The sequence below is a fragment of the Scyliorhinus canicula genome, chromosome 18 (assembly GCF_902713615.1).
Source record: "Scyliorhinus canicula chromosome 18, sScyCan1.1, whole genome shotgun sequence".
Taxonomy (NCBI): Eukaryota; Metazoa; Chordata; class Chondrichthyes; order Carcharhiniformes; family Scyliorhinidae; genus Scyliorhinus; species Scyliorhinus canicula.
In genome coordinates, this window is record NC_052163.1 from 65,874,114 (window position 1) to 65,898,434 (window position 24,321).

The 24,321-nt window shown below is 48.2% G+C and overlaps 1 protein-coding gene across 1 annotated transcript in view; it reads right to left on the reverse strand.

Moving 5' to 3' along the window:
- The window catches only part of evpla (envoplakin a), a 134,639-nt gene that overhangs the window by 36,706 nt on the left and 73,612 nt on the right, over positions 1-24,321 (reverse strand). Inside the window, exons 9-15 of the mRNA XM_038776662.1 lie at positions 22,634-22,729; positions 20,653-20,778; positions 17,662-17,808; positions 11,185-11,339; positions 10,167-10,309; positions 9,453-9,616; positions 1,986-2,164 (exon numbers count right to left, since the gene is read on the reverse strand). Coding sequence (XP_038632590.1) covers positions 1,986-2,164; positions 9,453-9,616; positions 10,167-10,309; positions 11,185-11,339; positions 17,662-17,808; positions 20,653-20,778; positions 22,634-22,729 — 1,010 coding nt within the window. The remainder of the gene's footprint in view (positions 1-1,985; positions 2,165-9,452; positions 9,617-10,166; positions 10,310-11,184; positions 11,340-17,661; positions 17,809-20,652; positions 20,779-22,633; positions 22,730-24,321) is intronic.

Here is a 24,321-nt window from a genome sequence, read left to right on the forward strand (position 1 = left end):
CTTAGGTAGCAAGCTCAACATTCACATCTGTTTTTGGGTAAGAAGCTCCTTCTGAACTCCCGATTGGATTTTGTTTGGTGATTATCTTATATGGATGGCTTCTGATAATGCCCACAAGATGAAATATTCGAATTTGCTTATACTAAGGTCTCACAGAGCAGATTAATATGTAAAGTGAAAGTGCAGGGGATTGCAGATAGTGCCTTGAGATAGATAGAAAGCTGGTTAGCAGACAGGCAGCAAAAAGTTGGAATAAATGGGTCTTTTTCCGATTGGCAGGCAGTGACAAGGTGGGTACTGCAGGGATCTGTGCTGGGATCTCAACTGTTCACATTATATACTTTAAAAAAAATAAATTTAGAGTACCCAATTCTCTTTTTTTCCAATTAAGGGACAATTTAGCGTGGTCAATCCACCTACCTTGCACATCTTTGTGTTGTTACGGATGAGACGCACGCAAACACGGGGAGAATGTGCAAACTTCACACGGACGGTAACCCAGGGACGGGATCGAACCTGGGTCCTCAGCGTCGTGAGGCAGCAGTGCTACCCACTGCGTCACCGTGCCACCCTACATTATATATTAACGATTTGGACGAGGGAACTAAATGCATTATCTCCAAATTTGCAGATGATACCAAGTTTAGGGGCCTCACGGTAGCATGGTGGTTAGCATCAATGCTTCACAGCTCCAGGGTCCCAGGTTCTATTCCCGGCTGGGTCACTGTCTGTGTGGAGTCTGCACGTCCTCCCCGTGTGTGCGTGGGTTTCCTCCGGGTGCTCCGGTTTCCTCCCACAGTCCAAAGATGTGCGGGTTAGGTGGATTGGCCATGCTAAATTGCCCGTAGTGTAAGGTTAATGGGGGGGATTGTTGGGTTACGGGTATACGGGTTACGTGGGTTTAAGTGGGGTGATCATTGTTCGGCACAACATCGAGGGCCGAAGGGCCTGTTCTGTGCTGTACTGTTCTATGTTCTATGTTCTATGGGTGGGAGGATGAGCTGCGAGTAGGATGCAGAGATTCTTCAGCAGGATTTGGACAGGCTGAGTGGGCACATGCATGGCAGATGCAGTATAATGTCGATAAATGTGAGATTATCCACTTCGGTAGCAAAAATAGGAAGGCAAATTATTATATGAATGGTTGTAAATTGAGAAAAGTGGATACTCAGTGAGGCGTTGATGTCCTCGAGCATCAGTCGCAGACAGTAAGCGCATAGGTATAGCAAGCAGTAAAGAAGGCAAATGGTATGTTGGCCTTCAAAGCAAGAGGATTCAAGGTATTGGAATAGGGATGTTTTACTGCAATTGTATAGGGCATTGGTGAGGTCACAACTGGAGTATTGTGTGCAGTTTTGGTGTTCTTATCGGAGGAAGGATGGTCTTGTTATGGAGGAAATGCAGCAAAGGTTTACCAGGCTGATTCCTGGGATGGGGACTGTCATGTGAGGAGAGACTAAATCAGTTAGGATTATATTCATTGGAATTTAGAAGAGTGGGAAGGGATCTTATAGAAATGTATAAAATTCTAACAGGATAGATTCAGAAAGAATGTTCCTGATGGTGGGGGAGTCCAGAACTAGGAGCCATAGTTTGAGGATAAGGGGTTTTAGGATTTAGGATTGAGTTGAGGAGAAATTTCTTCATCCAGAGAGTGGTGAGCCTGTGAAAATTGCTACCACAGAAAGTAGTTGAGGCCAAAACATTGTGTAATTTGAAGAGGGAATTAGATAGAGCTGTTGGGGCTAATGGGATCAACGGATATGGGAGAAAGCGGGAGGTACTGAACTTGATGATCAGCCATGATCATAATGAATGGCGGAGCAGGCTCAAAGGGCCGAATGGCATCCTCCTGCTTCCATTTTCTCTCTGTTCCCAAGTCATCCCACCCACATTCTCCTCCTCATTTCCATTACAGATCAGCTTACACAAAGTATTCATCCAAGGTGATGACAATTGCCCAGAGGCAGGTTCTATAAACTCACTTGTTCTGGTATAGGTTGGCCAGTGAGGTGACGTCTTTGTATTTATTCTTCACGTTGTTCAGTTTAGTTGAAAGCTGCGATGGGGAGGAATCTGCAGGTTTCTTTGGAAGAAACGATTCACACTCTCGCTGTACAGAGTCCTTCTCCTCTCCAATCTTCTGCAAGCGCTTGTTAACACTCTGTGATGAGAATCAGAGGGTGAGTTTACACTGCGAATTGTTTTGACGGGGATGCTATTGCAGATTGAGTGAACCTTCGCATGTAACCCATAACAGTGGGCGGCAAGGTGACGCAGTGGTTAGCACTGCTGCATCTTGCACTGAAGACCCGGGTTCAATCCCAGCCCTGGGTGGAGTTTGCACAATCTCCCTGTGTCTGCGTGGGTTTCACCCCCACAACTCAAAGATGTGCGGTTTTGGTGGATTGGCCACTCTAAATTGCCCCTTAATTGGAAAAAAAATAACTGGGTTCTCTAAATTTATTTTTTTAAATGTAACGCATAACGGCAGCTGATCTGACCTCACTGATTCCTTCACTATCTGTTCATTCCAAATAGTGCCCTCTGCAGGATAGACACGGTACCTCCTGAGTCCCTCTTCTGTTCTGTCTGCATATAACACCTAAACAAGATGCTGGAGGAATATACAGACTACCTTGCATATAATTTAATTTGGTACTCTTCATCGGAAATCCTCAAATAACCACACTTTCCCATCCAGGAGCCGGTGCTGGCTGAACCTCTGGGAACAACTGATAAAAGCGAATTACTGCGGGTGATGGAATCTGAAACTAACACAGAAAATACTGGACAAGCTCAGCAGGTCTGACAGCATCTGTGGATAGAGAAGGGAGCTAACATTTCGAGTCTGGATGTCTGTGGATGAGTCTGAAAGGCTTTGACTCGAAACGTTAGCTCCCTTTCTCGCCACAGATGTTGTCAGACCTTTCCAGCTTTTTTCTGTTTTTGTCTCCGAAAGCAGCTGTTCTATATTGGAACGTGAAATTGTGGCTCCAGAATGATAGTTACTGAAGACAAGAATAGAAGAAATATAAACAGAAAATTCAGGAAAAGCCCAGCAGGGCTGGCAGCATCTGTGGAGAAGGAAACAGAGCCATATAGACTCTGTTAACTCTGTTACTTCCTCCACAGGTGCTGCCAGACCTGCTGAGCTTTTCCAGCACTTTCTATTTTTCCGTCATATTTCCAGCATCTGCAGTATTTTGCTTTTATGCAAGAATGCAAGAACATCCGGTGCCGGCTATGGAGTGAACGCTCACACATCTGGCAGCTCCCGCTCATGGTGCTCTTTTTGTGGCTCTTACGAAGAGGCTTGTTGTTACGCCGGATTGTTGTAGGGATTTTGTGAAGTAAGGGTGTAGAAGCAGGAACAGAAGGAGGGGACCCCCAGTTTATGGAGCTGCGCCCCAGGAAAAATTGGAAAAGGAGGAATCTGAAGTTGGTGAGGGCCAGATTTTGGATGTTGGAATGGCGGATGCGTAGGGTCCGGCCCCACCAGCTCAGTGGTCGTCGGACCAGTTGGTGAGCTTCTTCAATGAGTCCCAACAACGTAAGGAGTGTGCAGAGGAAATGGCCCGGGCGGTGGAATCGATCAAGGCGGTGGTTGACCCCGTGGAGGCGAGACTGATGACCCAGGGACAAGCGACCCAGAGGTTGGAGGAGCAGGCGGGGGAGCAGTCCACCTCGATGGCAGTGGAGATCGGGATGCTGCAGGACCAGCAGAAGAGGCTGCTGGAGAAAGTGGAGGACCTGGAGAACCGTTCACAGAAGCAGAATATCCGGATCGTGGGTCTGCCGGAGGGGAAAGAAGGATCGGATGCTGGTGCGTATGTGGGGAAGATGCTGGAGAAGCTGATGGGGGAAGGTGTGTTCGACACCTCCAAGCTGTTGGAGGTGGACTGGGTCCACAGGGCACTTAGAAGTAAGCCCCAGGGGCGTGAGCCCTCGAGGGCAATGGTGGTACGACTGCATCGGTTCCGAGACAAAGAACGTGTTATGAGATTGGCCAGGCAGACGAAGCGGTGTGTGTGGGAAGATGCTGAGATCCGGATGTACCAGGATTTGGGAGCAGACCTTGCATAGAGGAGGGCGAGTTTCAATAAGGTCAAGTAGGCCCCATATGCGAAAGGAATAAAGTTTGATCTGCCTTACCCGGCCCGTCTATGGGTGACCTATGAGGGTCGGGAGCTGTACTTCAGCTCGTAGGAGGACGTGGTGGACTTTATGAAAGTGATATAACTTCAATTCACAGTGAGGCAGAGAGAGCGAGCGAATGGCTTTATTAGTCATGAACTTGCCTCGCCAGAGTCAGTAGTACAGATGAATGCTGCCTACAAGAGGCCAGCTTATATATGCCCTGGTGTGGGCGGAGACAGAGGTGGAGCCAGACCGGGGTTATAGTACAGTAGCTGGAAGCAGTTCATATCACCACTTCCAAGTCATAGGTCACAGGTTACAGTATCATGCATTCTTTATGGTGAATACATTCACCACAGAAAGATAATAAACTGACGGGAGAATGAAGACCTTGAACTCTGACTGTGGGGAACTGAGCTATGAGCTATGTTTTGTAAAAACTTTAAACTTTCAAATTTAATTTGCGATGTTTGGAATGACATTTGAGACTCTATATATATATTTTCTTTCTTTTTCCGTTTTTCATTCGGTTCTGTTTGAGGTTAGTTGACCAGATAATACTTTGTTAAGGGAGGAGGGGTGGGCCTTTGTGCTCGGACCTTGGGAGGGATTGGTTGTTTGTTTTTGCTTCTTGCCTTTGTTTTGGGAGTTTGCATTAAGAGTGGGGGGTAGGATGCTCGGCGCCAAGAGTGGGGGGCTGCCAAGCTAGCTGGGAGGGCTAATTCTCAAAAAGCATAGTGGGAGGTGAGCTGAAGACCAATGTAAGGGGGGGGGGGGGGTATTGGAGGGGGAGGGGACTTTCAGGGTGGTGGAGGAGGAGAGCTGATGACGGTAGCTGTCGGAGGGCGGGCCAGGTGAGGTGCCGGGCATGGGCCAACGGCTGTGATGGAGAGGTAGGTTGGTCACATGGAATGTTCATGGACTGAATGGGCCGGTCAAAAGAGCCCTTGTGTCCGCACACTTGAGGCAACTGAAGGCAGACATGGCCATGCTGCAGGAGGCACACATAAAGCTGGGAGACCAGGTTAGATTGAGGAAGGGATGGGTTGGGCAGGTGTTTCACTCGGGATTGGACTTTAAAACAAGGGGAGTGGCAATTCTGGTCAACAAAAAGGTGGCATTCGAGGTGGGGAAGATAGAGGCAGACCCGGGGGGGTAGATTTATTATGATTAGCGGGAAGCTGGAGAGAATGGCCGTGGTGATGGGGAATATCTACGCGCAAAACTGAAGTCGTTAGGAGGGTGCTAGGGAAGATTCTGGACCTGGACTCACATCGGCTGATTAGGGGGGAGGGGGTTTCAACGCGGTCCTGGATCCGAGACTGGACCGGTCAAGTCCCAGATCTAGAAAGGTGTCGGCAATGGCGAAAGAGCTGCGGGAGTTTATGGAGCGCATGGGAGGGGTGGATCCGTGGAGATTCGGGAGGCCAAGGAGTAAGGAGTTTTCATTCTACTCCCATGTGCTCAAGGTGTATTCCCGGATAGACTTTTTCATGCTGGACAAAACACTGCTGGCGGAAGTGGTGGATACTGAATATTCAGCAATTGAGGTGTGTGAGAGGGTGAGGGAGGCCATTCTGGGGTACATAAAGAGTAATGATGCGGGGAGATCTCGGCAGGGGTGGTGTGGGAGGCACTGAAGGCGGTTATCAGGGGGAAATTCATCTCGATTTGGGCTCAAAGAGAGCAAACTGAATGCCAGAGTTGGACAGGTTGGTAGGTGAAATTTTACAGGTGGACATAAGATATGCGGAGTCTCCGGATGAGGGGCTCCTGAAGGAGCATCAGAGATTGCAAATGGAATTTGGGCTCCTGTCCACACATAAGGCAGAGGGGCAGCTGAGGAGGATAAAGGGGACAGTGTATGACTATGGGGGAAAAGCCAGCAAGATGTTGATGCATCAGCTGAGGAAACAAGAAGCGGCGAGAGAAATTGGGAAAGTAAAGGATGCAGGGGGGAAAGTGGTGGTGGACCCAGAGGGGGTGAACGATGTGTTTCAGGAATTATATAAATCAGAACCCCAAGCAATTTCTGGGTGGGGGGATGGAGTTCCCGAGGGTAGATGAGGAGTTGGTGGAAGGCTTGGGACACCCAATCGGGCTTGGGGAGGTGATAGATGGACTGGGGTTATGCAATCGGGTAAGGCTCCAGGACCTGACGGATACCCGGTGGAGTTTTACAAAAAGTTTTCTGGGTTTCTGAGGCCGCTCTTGGTAAAGGCCTTTAATGAGTCCAAGGAGCTGGGAGTGCTCCACACAACATTATCACAGACATCGATTTCCCTTATTTTGATGGTATAGGGATCCAGAGAGCTGTGGATCGTATAGGCTGATCTCTCTGTTGAATGTAGATGCAAAGTTGCTGGCAAAGATCCTGGCCACAGGTATATAGGATTGTGTCCCGCAGGTAATGGGGAGAATCAGACGGGATTTGTGAAGGGATGGCACTTGACGTTCAACATTAGACGGCTCCTAAATGTTATAATGATGCCTGCGGAGGGGCGCGAGGTTGAGGTGGTAGTAGCCATGAATGCAGAAAAGGCCTTTGATCGGGTGGAGTGGAAGTACTTGTGGGATATCTTAGGAAGGTTTGGGTTCGGGCAGGGATTTGTGGACTAGGTCTGGTTTCTATACCAGACACCGGTGGCAAATGTAAATCCGGCCAGAATACTTCAGTTTGTGTAGGGGGACAAGACAGGGGCGTCCGCTCAGCCCACTACTGTTTGCCCTGGCCATACAGCCCTTAGCGATGGCCTTTTGTCATTGAATGTTTGGCAGGGGATAGTGAGGGGGGGGGGGGGAATGGAAATTAGGGTCTCGCTCTACGCAGACGATTTGCTCCTGTATATAACAGAACTGCTGGGGGGGGGGGGGGGGGGGGGGGGGGGGGGGGGGGGGGGGGGGGGGGGGGTGGCTGGAATTATGGAAATACTGGAAGAATTTGGTCGGTTCTCAGCCTACAAGTTAAATATGGGTAAGAGCAAGGTGTTCGCGATTCAGGCACCAGGGCAGGAGAGGAGACTGAGGGAGATACCGTTCAAAGTGGTAGAGGTTTTAGGTACCTGGGGATTCAGGTGGCTAGGGTCTGGGGTTAGATCCATATGTTAAATCTGGGCAGGGCGGCCGAGTATACGAAAAGAGACTTCCACAGGTGGGACATACTCCCACTGTCATTGGCGGAGAAGGTACAGACTGTGAAGATGACAGTCCTCCCAAGGTCGCTGTTCATTTTTCAATGTCTTCCAATTTTTATCCGGAAGCTTTTTTCAGGAAGATGAACGCGGCGATCTCGGGTTTTGAATGGACTGGTAAGTCGCCGAGGGTGAAGAAGGTACTTTTGGAACAGGGGCGAGGGGAGGGAGGGAACTATTACTGGGTGGCCAACATATCGATGGTTAGGAAGTGGGTAGTGGGGGAGGGGTCGGTGTGGAAGCGAGTAGAGGCGGCATTGTGTAAGGGTACGAGTTTGGATGCTATGCTAACGGTGCCCCTGCCGTTTTCACCGGCTTGGTACTCCACAAGCCAAGTGGCGGTGGCAGCCCTGAGGATTTGGGGACAATGGACACAGCACATGAGATTGGAAGTGTGGTCACCGATCTGCAATAATCACCGGTTTGTTCCGAGGGGTCTGGATGGGGGCTTTAGGAGGTGGCAGCGGGCAGGGATTCAGAGATTTGGGGATCTCTTCATTAAGGAGGGCTTTCCAAGCTTAGAAGCATTGAGGAGGAGTTTGAGTTGCCGGGTGGGAATGGGTTTTCGTACCTACAGGTGCAGGACTTTGTCAGGAGGCCGGTTCTAAGCTTTCCTCGCCTCCCCCTGAGGGGACTACAGGATAAGGTAATGTGTAAAATGGGGGTTGGGGAGGGGAGGGCCTCGGAGATATACAAGGAATTGATGGAGTGGGAAGGGGTCCCAATCGGAGAGGTGAAGAGAAGGTGGGAGGAAGTGTTGGGAGGGGAGCTGGAAGTTGTACTATGGGAAAAGGCCTTGAAGAGAGTCAATTCATCCTCGTCATGTGCCAGGCTTAGCCTGATCCAGTTCAAGATGATTCACAGGGCCCTCATGATGGTAGCCCGGATGAGTAAGTGGATTTTGAGGAAGTGGAGGATAGGTGCGGACGCTGCAGGGAAACCTGGCGAATCATGTGCACATGTTCTGAATGTGTCCAAAGTTGAGGGGATTCTGGCAGGGTTGTGCTGATGTCATGCCAGAGATCCTGGAAGGGAGGGTCCAGAAATGGCAATATTTGGGGTATTGGAAGATCCGAGGGTCCAGGGGGAGAGGGAGGCCAATGTTCTGGCCTTCTCCTCCCTGGTGGCCCGGAGACGGATTTTGCTGGGATGTTGGGACTCGGAGCCTCCAAAGTCAGGAGTGTGGGTCAGCGACGTGGCAGGTTTTCTCAGGCTGGAAAAGATTAAGTTCGCCTTGAGAGGCTCAATTCAGAGTTTTGCCCGGAGGTGGCAGTCGTTCATCGACTTCTTTAAGGAAAACTGAACATCAGCAGAAAGGTGGGGGAGGGGATAAGGGGGGGAGAAAATGGGAGGCATGGCAGTGCCTAAATAAGGACAGTGAATCTAATATATGGGTAGTTAGGAGCGAGGGCGGGAGAGTAGTTGTGTATGTTATCGTGATGTGGTTGCGTGCGTCGGCCCGCGAGGTTGTTTCGAATGTTAATTTGTTAAACTGTGAAAATTACAAATGCTTCAATAAAATACTTTCTAAAATAAAAAGAATGTAAGAAATTGTAGCAGGAGTAGGCTATTCGGCCCTTTGAGCCTGTTCTGCTATTCAACAAGCTAATGGCTGATCTACTTCATTCAACTGCCCCACTCAAATCACCCCACAGGGGCTGGTTTAGCACAGGGCTAAATTGCTGGCTTTTAAAGCAGACCAAGGCAGGTCAGCAGCACGGTTCGATTCCCGTACCAGCCTCCCCGAACAGACGCCGGAATGTGGCGACTAGGGGCTTTTCACAGTAACTTCATTTGAAGCCTACTTGTGACAATAAGCGATTTTCATTTCATTTCACTTAAGCCCCTTAGTCGCAGAAATTTATCAATCTCCTCTTTTAATATATCTGACTGAGCATCCACATATCCCTGAGGTAGAGAATTAAAAAAATTCACACCCCTCAAATGAAGAGATTTCTCCTTGTCACACTTCTAACTAGCTGACCATTTATTCGAAGACTGTAACCCTATGATCTAAATTCCCAATAGCCATAGGAACTCTTCCCCAGAAGATTTTTTTAAGACTTTCAAACCATTTCCACTTTGAGTTTCCTAAGGATGTAGGAACATAAATTGGCCCACCTCCTGTTCCTTCAGCCGGTTGGTGATGTCCTTTGTGGGAGCACTTTGGTTGATTGGGGCACGCAGTTGTGTCATTATCTTCTTCTCAGTCTCTCCCAGATCACCGTTGATCTTGTCGAGTTTGGACAGGAGTTCTTTGGACTTGGGGTCGTCGAGACTGTAACCTGCCAAGAGACAAGTGACAATCAGGCACTGCAGGAGAGGGACAGGTCGCAAAATGGGTCGTCGGGATTGAATACGGTGTTAGACATAGACATAGAACATACAGTGCAGAAGGAGGCCATTCGGCCCATCGAGTCTGCACTGACCCACTTAAGCCTATCCCCATAATCCGATAACTCCTCCTAACCACTAAGGGCAATTTAGCATGGCCAATCCACCTAACATGCATGTCTTTGAACTATAGGAGGAAACCGGAGCACCCGGAGGAAACCCACGCAGACACAGGGAGAATGTGCAGACTCCACACAGACAGTGACCCAGCAGGGAATCAAACCTGGGACCCTGGCGCTGTGAAGCCACAGTGCTATCCACTTGTGCTACCGTGTGATAAAGACAGCACTTTCTGTTTTTATTTTGAGTAAGGTAGGGTCTGGGGGAAAAGCAGACTCACTTGGGGGTTGATTCAAACCAGCACAATGGTGTGAGCACCATTGGTTGTGTCTGTCACTTTAGAGATACATTTTGAAAGCTCCACTGGTGTATTGGCCTCACCTGGTGCTGAAGACTGGTTCAACAGGCTGGTCTGTTTGGTTTGAAAGGGTTGTTTAAGTTGGTTCAACTCATTGTGACGGTTTTTCAGCTTGTTCTCGATGTCTGATCGTTTCCTCTTCATATCATCCACGTCCTTCGCCAACCTATAATAGATATCACACATGAACAGAACAACTGGTTAGGATGATAAGGCTGTGGTCGGACTTTTGTGAGTTCAATGGAACACCATCACTGCTTCACGGCGGGCAAGTGGGACTAGCTTAGTGATAGAAACTGGGCGGCATTGGCAAGCTGGGCCGAAGGGCCTGTTTCCTTGCTGTAAACATCCAAGACTCTATGACTCCAACTCACCTAAAAGTGCTTGTTGAGTTGTAGAAGGGACTTCACTGTTCACCTAGCTCCCATGTTTTATCGGCATGGACATTCCCTCTGGATACACATAATAGAACAGTGCAGCAATAAGTAACGGGAGGTTCCTGGGGGATTCTTCTGACTGGGGACCAAAACTTTGCCAGAAACCTTGAACACAGCATGTAAACACCTTCCACCAGCTGACAATAACGGCTGGGGCAGGGAGGGTGGGGATTGCCAATGAATATCGGACGAAACTCTGGTCTCAATTTGACACAAATTGTCAATCTCACGGAGTGAAAGCAAGGAGTGACTGGTGGCTGATGTTAGGAAATAGTGTCCAGGTACTGCTGCAAAATTGAGTTATTCCTACCAGCAAGATCGTGGATTTCCACATCCAAAATGTGCTGAGTTTGTTGATCTCCGCCAGAAGAGAATTGGCAGCAGCACAATGGAGCCTCAGTACATTGGGAAAGGGATCTGGACACCAGACTTCCCCCCCAGCTGATAACTATCCCTCGCTGGGCATCACATGCGAGGTGTGTGGACATTGGGGACATAATTTGCCCCCGACCCCTGAATGAATACAGCAATCACTGTTGGCGCTAGCTTACATAGAAAGGATGGACACTAGGGAGGGAGAAATCGGAAAATTAAATGGGCTAACCTGTTTACACGGGCAATGGCCTCTGGATCAGTTGGAGGGATGTTGAAGCAGACTCCAGGGACTCGAATGGTCTTTTTCACATTATTCACCACCTCCCAGTTCTCTGCGTCGGCATTGTTTTGAAGCATCAGCTTTTCCCCACGGCTTATCTCATTCTGCAAAGGACAAAGAAACATTCTCCTCAGCTTTTGATATCACGGCATAATTAGCCATCCTGATCTACACTGTGTGCTTTGGCCGGGTACCTCAGCCTTGTATAGGCAGTCAGAATGAAACATAATTCAGTCACTGCACAGGCGGCTAGGTGAGCTAGACGTTTCCTGTTATATTTCCCAGCATGACAACAACTTTTATTTATATCGCATTTTAACGTAGTACAAGGTCTCGAGCACTTTGTCATAACATAATCAGACAAAAATTAACGTTGAGCCAAAGAAGGAGCTATTTGGACAGATAGCCCAAAAGCTTGATGGGAGAGGTAGGTTTTAAGGAAGATCTCAAAGGAGGGGACAGGAGCAGAGAGACAAAGAGGTGTAGGGAGAGAATTCCAGGGCCACAGCCACTAAAGGCACAGCCGCCATTAAAGGAAATCAAGGATGCACAAGATGTCAGAATTGGAGAAATGCAAAGTTCTCCAGGGGTTGTAGGGCTGAGCCTAGAGAAGGTTAGAGAAAAGGGTGGCATGCAAGGCCATGAAAGAATTTGAACATAAGGATGGGAATTTTCAACTCAGGGTAATGGATGGTACAAGTCAAGAAAAGAGCCGCAGAATTCAGATGAGTTAAGATAATGGGGGGGTAGATGATAACGGCCTGGATTCTCTGCTGCCCGCTGCCGGGTTCCCTATTTGGTGGAGAATCGGACACCCGGGGTAAAAACAGGATCAGCGCCTTTCCGATACTCTGCCCCCCCGCTGGTGGCAGGATCGGGATTCACGGCAGCAGGAGAATGCAAATGCACTTAGCGGGCCAGGCATCATATTCTCTGGGCCCGCGTGATTCTCCGGTCCTCTGGGCCAGGAATCACATGGGCGAGGGATTCTCCTGGTATTGCCCAGCGTGGCCCTGGCGTGGTGAACCTTGCAGTGGGCCAAAGGGGAACCCCTTAAGGGAATTGCCCCCAGAGTCCATCCAAGGCCCACCCTCCCCGTCTTCCCACAATGCCAGACCTGCCCCCCCCCCCCCCCCCCCCCCCCACCAGAGGGGGCTGTGATTGACACCTTCCACACACACACACACATCTGTCAGCCTTGCTTCATTCATCTTGTTCATGGTTCAGTCATTCAGAAGTGCTCTGAACACAATGTTTAAAAACATCAACCACTTTAAACAGTGGCAGTGCATCCAATCGCCCCTCCAACCCCTTCACCCTTGAGTAATTTTGAAGTGCTCAGTGGAAATTGACAGCATTTAACTCTCTTTTAAGTGGTTGAATGTTTGTAAACATCGAGGTTGAATGTGTGTGTGTGAAAGCTGTCAATCACAGCCCACCAAGGGAAGTGAACAAATGGCTTGAAGGTCTACAGGTCAAGGATTTGAGGGGTTTAATCTCTAGTCACTCCATTCTCTTCACAGGAATTCACACGTGCTGGGCAGCACGGTAGCATTGTGGATAGCACAATTGCTTCACAGCTCTAGGGTTCCAGGTTCGATTCCGGCTTGGGTCACTGTCTGTGCAGAGTCTGCACATTCTCCCCGTGTGTGCGTGGGTTTCCTCCGGGTGCTCTGGTTTCCTCCCACAGTCCAAAGATGTGCAGGTTGGGTGGATTGGCCATGATAAATTGCCCTTAGTGTTGGATGGGGTTGCTGGGTTATGGGGATAGGGTGGAGGTGTTGACCTTGGGTAGGGTACTCTTTCCAGGAGCCGGTGCAGACTCGATGGGCCGAGTGGCCTCCTTCTGCACTGTAAATTCTATGATAATCTCTGTCTGAGCCAGCAGCTGCATTGCCCACCTGAGTGGTACAACTGTCATTCTTTCACTGCCTTTGTCTGGGCTGCTCTTCAGCTTCCAAACAGGGGTCTCCTGAAAAACCTACATTTCTGGGGGTCAGTGGGGGGTCCCCCTATTTAGAGGGTCTCTGTGGTGGCCCCCCTATTTAGGGGGTCTCTGTGGGGGTCCCATATTTAGGTTGTCTCTGTGGGGGTCCCCCTATTTATGGGGTCTCTGTGGGGGTCCCATATTTAGGTTGTCTCTGTGGGGGTCCCCCTATTTAGGGGGTCTCTGTGGGGGATTCCCCCATTTAGGGGGTCTCTGTGGGGGTCCCCCCATTTAGGGGGTCTCTGTGGGGGATTCCCCTATTTAGGAGGTCTCTGTGGGAGTCCCTCTATTTAGGGGTCTCTGGGGGGTCCCCCTATTTAGGGGCTTTTCACAGTAACTTCATTGAAGCCTACTTACAATAAGCGATTTTCATTTTTTCATTTCATTTATGGAGTCTCTGTGGTGGTTCCCCTATTGAGGGGGTCTCTGTAGGGGTTCCCCTATTTGGAGGGTCTCTGTGGGGGTTCCCCTATTTGGGGGGTCGGTGGGGTTCCCCTATTTAGGGGGTCTCTGTAGGGGTTCCCCTATTTTGTGGGTGTCTATGGGGGTTCCCCTATTTAGGGGGTCTGCGAGGTTCCCCTATTTAGGGGGTCTTGTGAGGTCCCCCTATTTAGGGGGTCTCTCTGGGGGTTCCCCTATTTAGGGAGTCTTTGTAGGGGTTCCCCTATTTGGAGGGTCTCTGTGGGGGTTCCCCTATTTGGGGGGTCGGTGGGGTTCCCCTATTTAGGAGGTCTCTGTGGGAGTCCCCCTATTTAGGGGGTCTGCGAGGTTCCCCTATTTAGGGGGTCTCTGTGGGGGTTCCCCTATTTAGGGGGTCTGCGAGGTTCCCCTATTTAGGGGGTCTCTGGGGGGTCCCCCTATTTAGGGAGTCTCTGTGGGGGTTCCCCTATTTAGGGGGTCTGCAAGGTTCCCCTATTTAGGGGGTCTCATGAGGTCCCCCTATTTAGGGGGTCTCTGATGGAGTTCCCCTATTTAGGGGGTCTGTGGGGTTCCCCTATTTAGGGGCATCGGGAGGGTGCTGGCTGGTTATGTCAGCCCATACTGTGGAGAGGGTGGCACCCAGACAATCCATGGGTGGGGGCCTGATTTGCGATGAAGGATGGGGTGGCCAGCAGCAGGACTGTGCTAAGGGCACCAGTTCAATATGGCAGCCCATCAATGGGATTCCCTTGGGAATCTCTCGTAACTCTCTCCAAGCAGAGACTTACATGGCTGAGGATTGGGACTCGCTTCCCGATTTACGTTCGCAGTGGGATCGCAAATCAGGTGTAATTCCCCACTGGCAGGAGAACAGAACCTCCCAAATGGAGAATCCTGACCAATATACTCCACTGAGGAAGAAAGACTATGGACATGATTCTTCCAAAACGGAATAGTGCTGAGAAGAACATGGCTATTCAACGCGAATCGCCTTGTATAAGGTGCCTGAACGGGGAACACGAGTCTGAGGCCGCACATAGCCCCATTTGGTACAGCGGGAAGGTCCGCTCGCCGGAACTCCCCATTGTAGGGAGAGATCTGGTAGCCATTTTTAAATGGTGTTCCAATCTCCAAGGCCCCCGAAGCAATACCCGACTTCTCCCCCAAAGGACTATGGGAAAGTCCCTTGCCACCCCCACACCCTCCCTAACACCTATGCTAGGCATCCCTGGTCCAATTGCATACATACAAAATATGCCAACTTGGCAACCTGGCACTGGCCATGTCAGCTGGCAGTGCCACCTGGGCAGTTCCAGGTTTGTGCCCTTGTGGCACTGCCAAGGTGCCAGGCTGGCACTGTCAACAGTGACCAGATGGCACCAGCAGTGCCAGGGCACCAGCCTTCCTAAAGGGCATGCAGCTGGGGGCCTCCGATCCCTGGGAGACACACACCCCCCCCCCCCCCCCATGAGTGCCGTTCCGTCTGGTTCCCGTTTGTGGGGACCAGCTTTGACTGGCCTTCGCCCGAGGTCTCGGAGGCGAAGGGGATGAATCACAAAGCCTCAGGTATCTCAGGAATCTGCACATTAGAGTGATACTAGCTGTCTTGCTCTAATATGTACATTTGCCAAAAAGTGATCTCACAATGTGCAAATTTACATCGCAACATTTTGCAAGATCGCGGGGGATCTCATGAGGCATTGTGAGCCAGATAGATCTCCTGGCTTTTATTGGTCACTCTGTGCCATGACGAGCTGCTTTTCCGGCGCAGCTTGGTCACTGGATTGCACAATCTGAGGCTCACTAAGGGAGTAAAGGATCATTAAATTGAAGGAAAATGCTTACAAAACTACAAAGATTAGTGGTAGGTCAGAAGATCGGACAAATGTTAGCAACCAGCAAAGTTCTGCAAAGGTACAACCATACCCAACCAGCTGTGTTTTCAAAATCTTAACACAACACAGTGTTCAACATTAGATGTGATTCCATGATTAGGCAACATTTGCTAAATAATCCCCAGTGTTCTGCAAAGAAACACTAACATCTAATTTAAGATTGTCAGTCAGGCTCACATTATGCATGTACTGGAAGCTACATATATTAATACATGTGGCCATGTTCCTTACAGACAGAATGAACATATGCAAAGATTGCACCTATTTCAGCTAAACAAAATAAGTGACAGGCATTCCTCAGGGCCTTGATCAGAGTCAAACTGACCGGTTTAAATTTCAAACAATGTTTGGCAGTTAACAGTCAACTATCATCAACTGGTGCATTTTCCATGGCAACACCTTTTCTAATAAGAGTCTACTTGCCAACCAATCAGTACTTTCTTCTTGTGCAGTATAAATTTATTGTTTTTCCTTACATTGACATTCTTGCAGATTGTCCTGATAAGTACAGAATGAAAAGCTTCAACAAAATATCTCTTTTTTCAGGAATACACAAGTTCTGTGCTACCAAGAACTATTTATAAAGATAGGAAAGCAAGTTGTGCAGAGGACACAAAGAGTCTGCAAAGTAATATTAGATAGATTAAATGGGTGGGCAAAAATTTTGTAGATCTGAGTATAATGTGGGAAAACACAAGATTGTCTACTTTGGTAGGCAGAATGGAAACACAGAATATTATTTAAATGGTCAGAGATTGAGAATTCTGTGGAACAGAGGGATCCGGATGTCCTTGTATATAAATCACAAAATCAGCATGCAGGTACACCAAGTAATTAGGAAGCAGATGGAATTTTGGGCTTTATTTCAAAGGAGATGGAGCATGTCTTGCTACCGGACTTGGTGAGACTGTACCTAAACTATTATGTATAGTTTTGGTCCCCCTACTTAAGGAAGGTCATACTTGCATCACAGCAGTTCAGGGAGGGTTCACTCGGCTGATTCCTAGGACGAAGGTGATGTCCTATGAAGAAAACTCATTGGAGTTTAGAAAGTGAGAGATGATTTCATTGAAATGTGTAGGATTCTGAGTGGGTTTAACAGGGTTACGGCTGAGAAGACGTTTCACCTGTTGATGAATCTAGAGCTGTGGGGTCTCCCATTAGAGACAGTGACGAGGAAGAGTTTCTTCTCTCAGAGGGTTGTTAATCTTTGGAATTCTTCCACAAAGACCAGTGGAGGTTGGGTCACTGGAAATATTTAAGGCTCCATTGGACAGGTTTTTGATCGACAAAGGAGTCAAGGTTCTATGAGGCAGCCAGGAAAGTAAGGCCACAGTAAGATCAATCATTGAATGGTGAGGCAGGCTCATAGGGCTGAATGGCCTACCTCTTTTCCCATGCCTCATGATTTCATGCACTTGGGAGGGATGGGAGAACCTGAAAATTAGAGCTAAGTTGTTCAGGAGTGAAATCAGATAGCATTTCTTCACACAAAGGCTTTAGAAATCTAGAAAACTATGCATCAAAAACCTGCTGATTCCAGGGGTCAATTGATATTCTCAAGACTGAGATTAACACATTTTTGTTGGGGAGGAGTATGAGGGGATATAGGGCTATCGCATGTAAGTGGATCTAAGAAATAGGCCAACCATGACCTATTGAATAGTGGAACAAGGAGATGAATGGCCTGCTCTTGTTCCTATGTTTTTAATTTGAAATACGTCTGAGGAAATCCTTACGATTCCTATCTTAGATTTAGAAGGTAACCAACTTTAACGGAAATCTATTGCTTTAGTAATAATAATAATGTATTGTCACAAGTAGGCTTACATTAATACTGCAATGAAGTTACTGTGAAAAGCCCCTAGTCGCCACATTCAGGCGCCTGTTTGGGTACACTGCGAGAGAATTCAGAATGTCCAAATTACCTAACAGCACATCTTTTGGGACATGTGGGAGGAAACCGGAGCACCTGGAGGAAACCCACGCAGACACAGGGAGAGCGTGCAGACCCCGCACAGACAGTGACCCAAGCCGGGAATCGAATCTGGGACCCTGGAGCTGTGAAGCAACTGTACTACCCATTGTGCTACCGTGCTTGTTTGTTGTCTTTCTCTTCCTCACCTGTCCATCATCCCAGTCACACAGCGCATCCACCACAATGGGTTTGGAGACTGGGGTGCGCCTAGCTTGCAGTGGAGCTATCTGTTGGCTTCGCCTCTTCAAATCATTGATGTCTTTGTCCATCTGGATGACATTCTTCTCATCACTCTGTGAGACGGAAAGAAGTGGGAAAAAGAGAATCCAGTTAAACAAGATAGTGGAATCTGGTCATTCTTTTATATTTATAATTAGAACCGAGTGGTTATAGAGAGAATGCTTCCTTTTGAAGGAAGAGCATAACTTGAGGCCATCAGTGTAAGATAGTCACCAAGAAATCTAATACAGAATTCAGAACTTCACCCAGTGAGAATGTGGAAGTTGCTAAAGTCGGTTAAATTTACAGTTGAATTGGGAATTTGAAACATGATTACCAGCATTCATTCGCAGTGCCCATTAGATATCTGTTATATCACTCACTCTTTGAATAACTTGGGGATTATCTGATGGTGATTATTCACATTGATGTGGTTCAATTGTCAATACAAGAATCAGGGTTACTGGTGGTCAGAAGATTCACTGTAACTAAACCTGCAATTGTTTTCTCCAGTTTGTTGAACAATTTTCAGTCAACATTCTGCCTGACCTGCTGAGTATTTCCAGCATGTGCTTTTTTTAGATTTCCAGTATCTGCATGATTTTGCTTTTGTATTTTACAATGTTCTTTGATCTAGAATTCTGTTGCGTATGACTAATATCCATCAGATCTTTGCCGTAGCTTCTAATCCGTGACTATTTATTAGGGCTGTCAACTCCAATTGAAGATATTCAATCAGGTGGTCTCTCATTTCCAACAACCTCATCCAGTCAAACAGCCGTATGTAGCCCATCTGTAATTTTAAAAACTAATTAATAAGCAAAAGCATTCAAAAATTATGAGAAGGGTTCCAGAGAATCATCGAATCATTGAATCCGTACAGTGCAGAAGGAAGTAATTTGACCCATCAACCCTCCAAAAGAGCACCCTACCTAGGCCCAATCCCCCACCCTATCCCTGTAACTCCACCTAGGGCCAATTTAGCATGGCCAATCCACATAACTTGCAGATCTTTGGTCTGTGGGAAGAAACCGGAGCACCCGGAGGGAGCCCACATATTCTCCCGGGCAGGATGAGCAAACTCCACACGGTCACCTGAGGTCGAAATCGAACCCGGGTCTCTGGTGCTGTGAGGCAGCAGTGCTAACCACTGTGCCTCCGTGCAACCCATTCTGTGAGTAGCTTGGAGAAGCTAGGATTGTTGACCTTAGAGAAGAGAAGATTGAGGGGAAATTTGATAGAGATGTTCAAATCATGGGGGGGCAAGTCAGAATAGACAGATGAAACTGCTCCCATTGGTGGAAAGGTTGAAAACTGGAGGACACCAATTCAAAGTGATTGACCAAAGGAACAGAAATGATAAGAGAAGAAACCTTTACGTTGAGTGAGTAGTTAGCATTGCTGCCCCATGGTGCCAAGGACCCAGGTTCAATCCCGGCCCCGGGTCACTGTCTGTGTGCAGTTTGCACATTCTCCCCGTGAATGCGTGGTTCTCACCCCTACAACCCAAAAAGATGTGCAGATTAGGTGGATTAGGCAGACTAAATGGCCCGTTAATTGGAAAAAATAATGAATTGGGTACTCCAACTTTATTATTAAAAATTTGGAAATGCACTGCCTCAGAATGTGGTAAATGCAGGTTCAACAGTGGCTTTTGAAAGGCAATTGGATTAGCATAGGTTTGTCCAACGTGTGACCCAAGGGCCGAATATGGCCCGCAATGCCTTTCTATGTGGCCCCTGGAGACCGTGGCTGGTCAGAACGCTGGTCAAACAGGTAAGTTATAATAATCTTTATTGTCACAAGTAGGCTTACATTAACACTGCAATGAAGTTACTGTGAAAATCCCCTAGTCGCCACATTCTGGTGCCTGTTCGAGTACACTGAGGGAGAATTTAGAATGTCCAATTCACCTAACAGCACGTCTTTGAGGACTTGTGGGAGGAACCGGAGCACCCGGAGGAAACCCACGCAGACACAGGGAGAACGTGCAGACTCCGCACAGACAGTGACCCAATCTGGAATCGAACCTGGGACCTTGGTGCTGTGAAGCAACAGTGCTAACCCACTGTACTACCCTGTTGCCCAGTGAAAAAATCTCATGGAGCTGCTCCTCCAATCACAGGTTGTTTATTCCCATGTTTCCTTCTGACTGACTCACTAGCGAGCCTATCAGCAGCAACCCGGGAGAGAAGCAATCTGTGATTGGAGGAGCAGCGAACACTAATGGTGGTGAGTTAGGTGTCTGGGGATCAGAAATGTTATGTTTCGGGTCCCAGGGAATGGAAGTGTCTGGGCACAGGGCCCAGGGAGCCAAGGGGCCAGGGCGCAAGGCTCAGAGAGCGGAGGTGCCTGAGCGAGGGCCCAGGGAGCCAAGGGGCCAGGGCGCAGGGCCCAGGGAGCCAAGGTGCCAGGGCGCAGGGCCAAGAGAGTGGAGGTGCCTGGACACAGGGCCCAGGGAGCAGAGCCCAGGGAGCGGAGCTGCCAGGGCACAGGCTCAGAGAGCGGTGGTGCCAGGACGCAGGGCCCAGGAAGCAGGGCCCTAGGAGCAGGGCCTAGTGAGCTGAGGTGCCAGGACGCAGGGCCCAGAGAGCGGGGGTGCCGGGAGCACAGGTGCCCGGGGATGAAGCCTGCTGGCATCTGAGTGAGTGAGTGACTGGAGACTGTGACAGAGAACCATTCTGTGATTTCATAAAAGCACACCATTTTTTAAAGCTGTGATGTTTCTCGCTAGTTGGTCACAGATGTGTCCAAGAGTTTAATTGTTAATTCCAGAGACCCCCGGACATCCGGGAGAGTTGGCAACCCTCTCTGCATTCTGTATATGATCTGGCCCAGCAGTGTTTGCATGATGGCGCCTGGGTGGGTTTGATGAGAAAACAATTTAATCCATTGAAATTCTGCATATTAATACTCACCTCAAGCTGGTGAAGCAGATCTGACACGGCCCGAGGGCTATCCTTGTTGTACTTCGAGTACTTGTTGTCCAGCTCAGAATTGTGTTTTTTAATGGACTGAGCAAGGGTCTCGGCATCGTACTGGAACTGTGTAGAGGAAATAAACCCCAAGGAAGGGAGAGGGGTTAGGGAGAGAAATTATTTCTATGATTATCAGCTTTACTGAAATAACTGAATCTATATAGTGCCTCTAATGAAGGAAAATGCCCCAAGGCACTTCACTGGGTGATCAAAAACTGAGCCACATAAGGAGGTATTAGGATAGATGACCAAGAGGTGGTTGTTAAAGAACACCTAAAATAAGTAGAGAGAGAGAGAGAGACAGATAGGTGCAGGAAGGGTATTCCAGAATTTAGTGCCCGGAAGGCACAGCCACCATTGGTGGCACAGTCAAAATTGGGGATGCACATGAGACCAGGATTGGAGGAACAGAGATATCACAAAGGGTTGCAGAGTTGGAGATGATATAGGGAGAAACTAGGATATGGATGGATTTGAAAATCGAGATGAGAATTTGAAATGAAGGTGTTGGCAGGTCTGGCCGATAATGTCGGTCGATGAGCACAGGGGTGAATGAGTGATTAGAAATAGTTAAATAAACTGGAACAAAACTCACCAAACCAGTGTTTGTGATACTTCCTAAAGAGGAGTAACAATAAAACACTGTCTTCCTATCCCTCTCCTAAAGTAGTTCAGATGTTGGGTTACTCCCTATTGTGCAAGAGCCTTTGTGGCTGGGTGTGGTGTATATCTGCTTAAATAAAAGCCAAAAGGAGTGTTTTCTCCATAATTGTGTTTAATAATTAATGACACAATAACAAGGGAAGGGTATAATGCGAGAAGGGGTGAAGAAAGCAGCGTTTTAAATCTTGTAGCTCATGAGAAGACACAATAAGTCCATTAGCTCTCCTTTCTCAATTCCTTTCCTGCAAGGTTGAATGTCTTTTTAAAATCATGTTCCTAAATTCTCACCAGCCTGGCTGCACATTATGTGAAGAGAGGGTGTGTGAGTCTGTTGGGCAAGTTCGCCTTTTCGGAGACTGTGGCAGTACTTTGGCACACAGTGAAGCTGAGCGCCTGCAATTCTCCCTCGCATTCCCCCCTCCTCCCCCACTCGCTTCCCCACGCCTCCTCCCCCCTCCTCACCCCCTCCCCATCCCTCCTCTCCCCACTCCCATCCCTCCCCCACCCCTCCTCCCCCCTCCCTATCCCTCCTCCCCCCTCCCCACCCCTCCTCCCCCTCCCCCACTCCCTTCCCTCCCCCCCCCTCTCCCCCCCCCCCCCCCCACCCCCACCCCTCCTCATTCAGCTGGGAGATTGCAATTCAGCAAATGGTCTGCTGAGCAAATAAATCAAAGGTAAGTGGGAGAAAGCAGCGCGAGCATCACTGGAATGCATCTTCACCTGATTCTGTTTGTGTGTCAATTGTCAGGGACGTTCTTGGCGTCCGTCCCCCCCCCCCCCCCCCCCCCCCCATCATTACACCGTTCTATTTACTTCAACACACAATACCAGAACTCAGAATGGCCCAAGTGTTTCTAAAAAGCAACTTTATATCTTTTAACACAATTAAAACTAAAAGATTATTTCAGCATACCTATCATGCAGGCACAAATGATCAATTTATTTATTTAGTAACTTCAGAAAAGGAGGATGCCATTCAGCCCCTCACCTCAGGCCTGCTCTTGCAATCAATTGGATCATAACTGATCTGCATTTCATGACATTTACCCACCTTTTTTCCATATCCCTGGACCCCCTTAACCAACAATTCCTGTTCTCACCTACCCATGTCGATACACACACTTCAACAAAGATTTTTCTTCTCCATCTCTCTGGGTTGCTGAAACCCCAACGTTCTGCTCCTCTCCAAGATCTGCCCATTCACACTAACCCAGGGATTGGGTTGAGACCTTCTTGGTGTCACACAGTTATTTTTTACCTTTTTGTAATCCTCCACGTTTTTCAGGTGTGCCTCCTGGCAGACACAGAGGTTCAGAAACTGCTGCCATTCATTCTTAACTGCATCCTTGTGGGCCTGAAAGACAGTTCCTTTACATGTTACATTCTCTGTGCAACTACAGAGTCGGCTTGAGTGACCACCATGAAGACAAGACAAGGGCGCAGAGCTGAAGGTCACCTTGCAGCTGTATACCTCCTGACAGGGGCTGGTTTAGCACAGGGCTAAAGAGCTGGCTTTTAAAGCAGACCAAGGCAGGCCAGCAGCATGGTTCAATTCCCGTACCAGCCTCCCCGAACAGGCGCCAGATTGTGGCGACTAGGGGCTTTTCACAGTAACTTCATTTGAAGCCTACTTGTGACAATAAGCGATTTTCATTTCATTTTTTCATATCATCACTGAACAAAACAAAATGCTCAAAACATCACATTTCTTCATCAAAGCAGCCCTGGGGACTTAACTACCTAAATGCTTTTAAGATGCCAACATCTCCTCTTTATTAATATCAACATGACTCAGAATATCTACATACTCAACCCCATACTCTTCATCCACCGAGTCCTTCTCTTTGGTGAATACTGAGGCAAAGTATTCAAAGAAACAAAAGAACAAAGAAAAATTACAGCACAGGACAGGCCCTTCGGCCCTCCAAGCCTGCGCCGATCCAGATCCTCTATCTAAAACTGTCACCTATTTTCTAAGGATCTGTATCCCTCTGCTCCCTGCCCATTCATGTATCTGTCTAGATACATCTTAAATGACGCTATCGCGCCCGCCTCTACCACCTCCGCCGGCAACACGTTCCAGGCACCACCACCCTCCGCGTAAAGAACTTTCCACGCATATCTCCTTTAAATTTTTCCCCTCTCACCTTGAACTCGTGACCCCTAGCAATTGAGTCCCCCACTCTGGGAAAAAGCTTCTTGCTATCCACCCTGTCTATACCTCTCATGATTTTGTCGACCTCAATGAGGTCCCCCCTCAATCTCCGTCTTTCTAATGAAAATAATCCTAAATTAAAGGTAAAATTAATTTAGTATCTCTCATTTATAAGAACATAAGAACTAGGAGCAGGGGTAGGCCATCTGGCCTCTCTGGTTCCATACATAACTATTCCAAGGATATCCCTCCAATATCCTTGAATGGACCAACCCTTTCTCTGGCTACCCTCTTGCTCTTTACATATATATAAAACGCCTTCGGATTTTCCTTAATATTGTTTGCCAACAACATTTTAGAACCCCTTTTAGCCTTCCCAACTCCTAACTTAAGTTCCTTCCTACTTGCTTTATATTCTTCAACGGCTTCATCTGTCCTAAGCCTTTTAGACCTTACGAATGCTTCCTTTTTCTTTTTGACAAGGTTCATAATATCCCTCGTTATCCAGGATTCCCTATACTTGCCACCCTTACCTTTCGTCCTCTCAGACACATGCCAGTCCTGAATTCTAACCAACTGACATTTGAAAGCCTCCCACATGCCGGATGTTGATTTTTCCTCAAACAGCCTCTTCCAGTCAACACTCTCCAGATCCTGCCTGTTGCTGTTGTAATTAGCCTTCCCCCAGTCTAACACATTCACCTGAGGACCACACTTGTCCACTTCCATAAGCAGCTTAAAACTTACAGAATTCCGATCACTGTTCACAAAATGATCTCCCACTGAAAGGT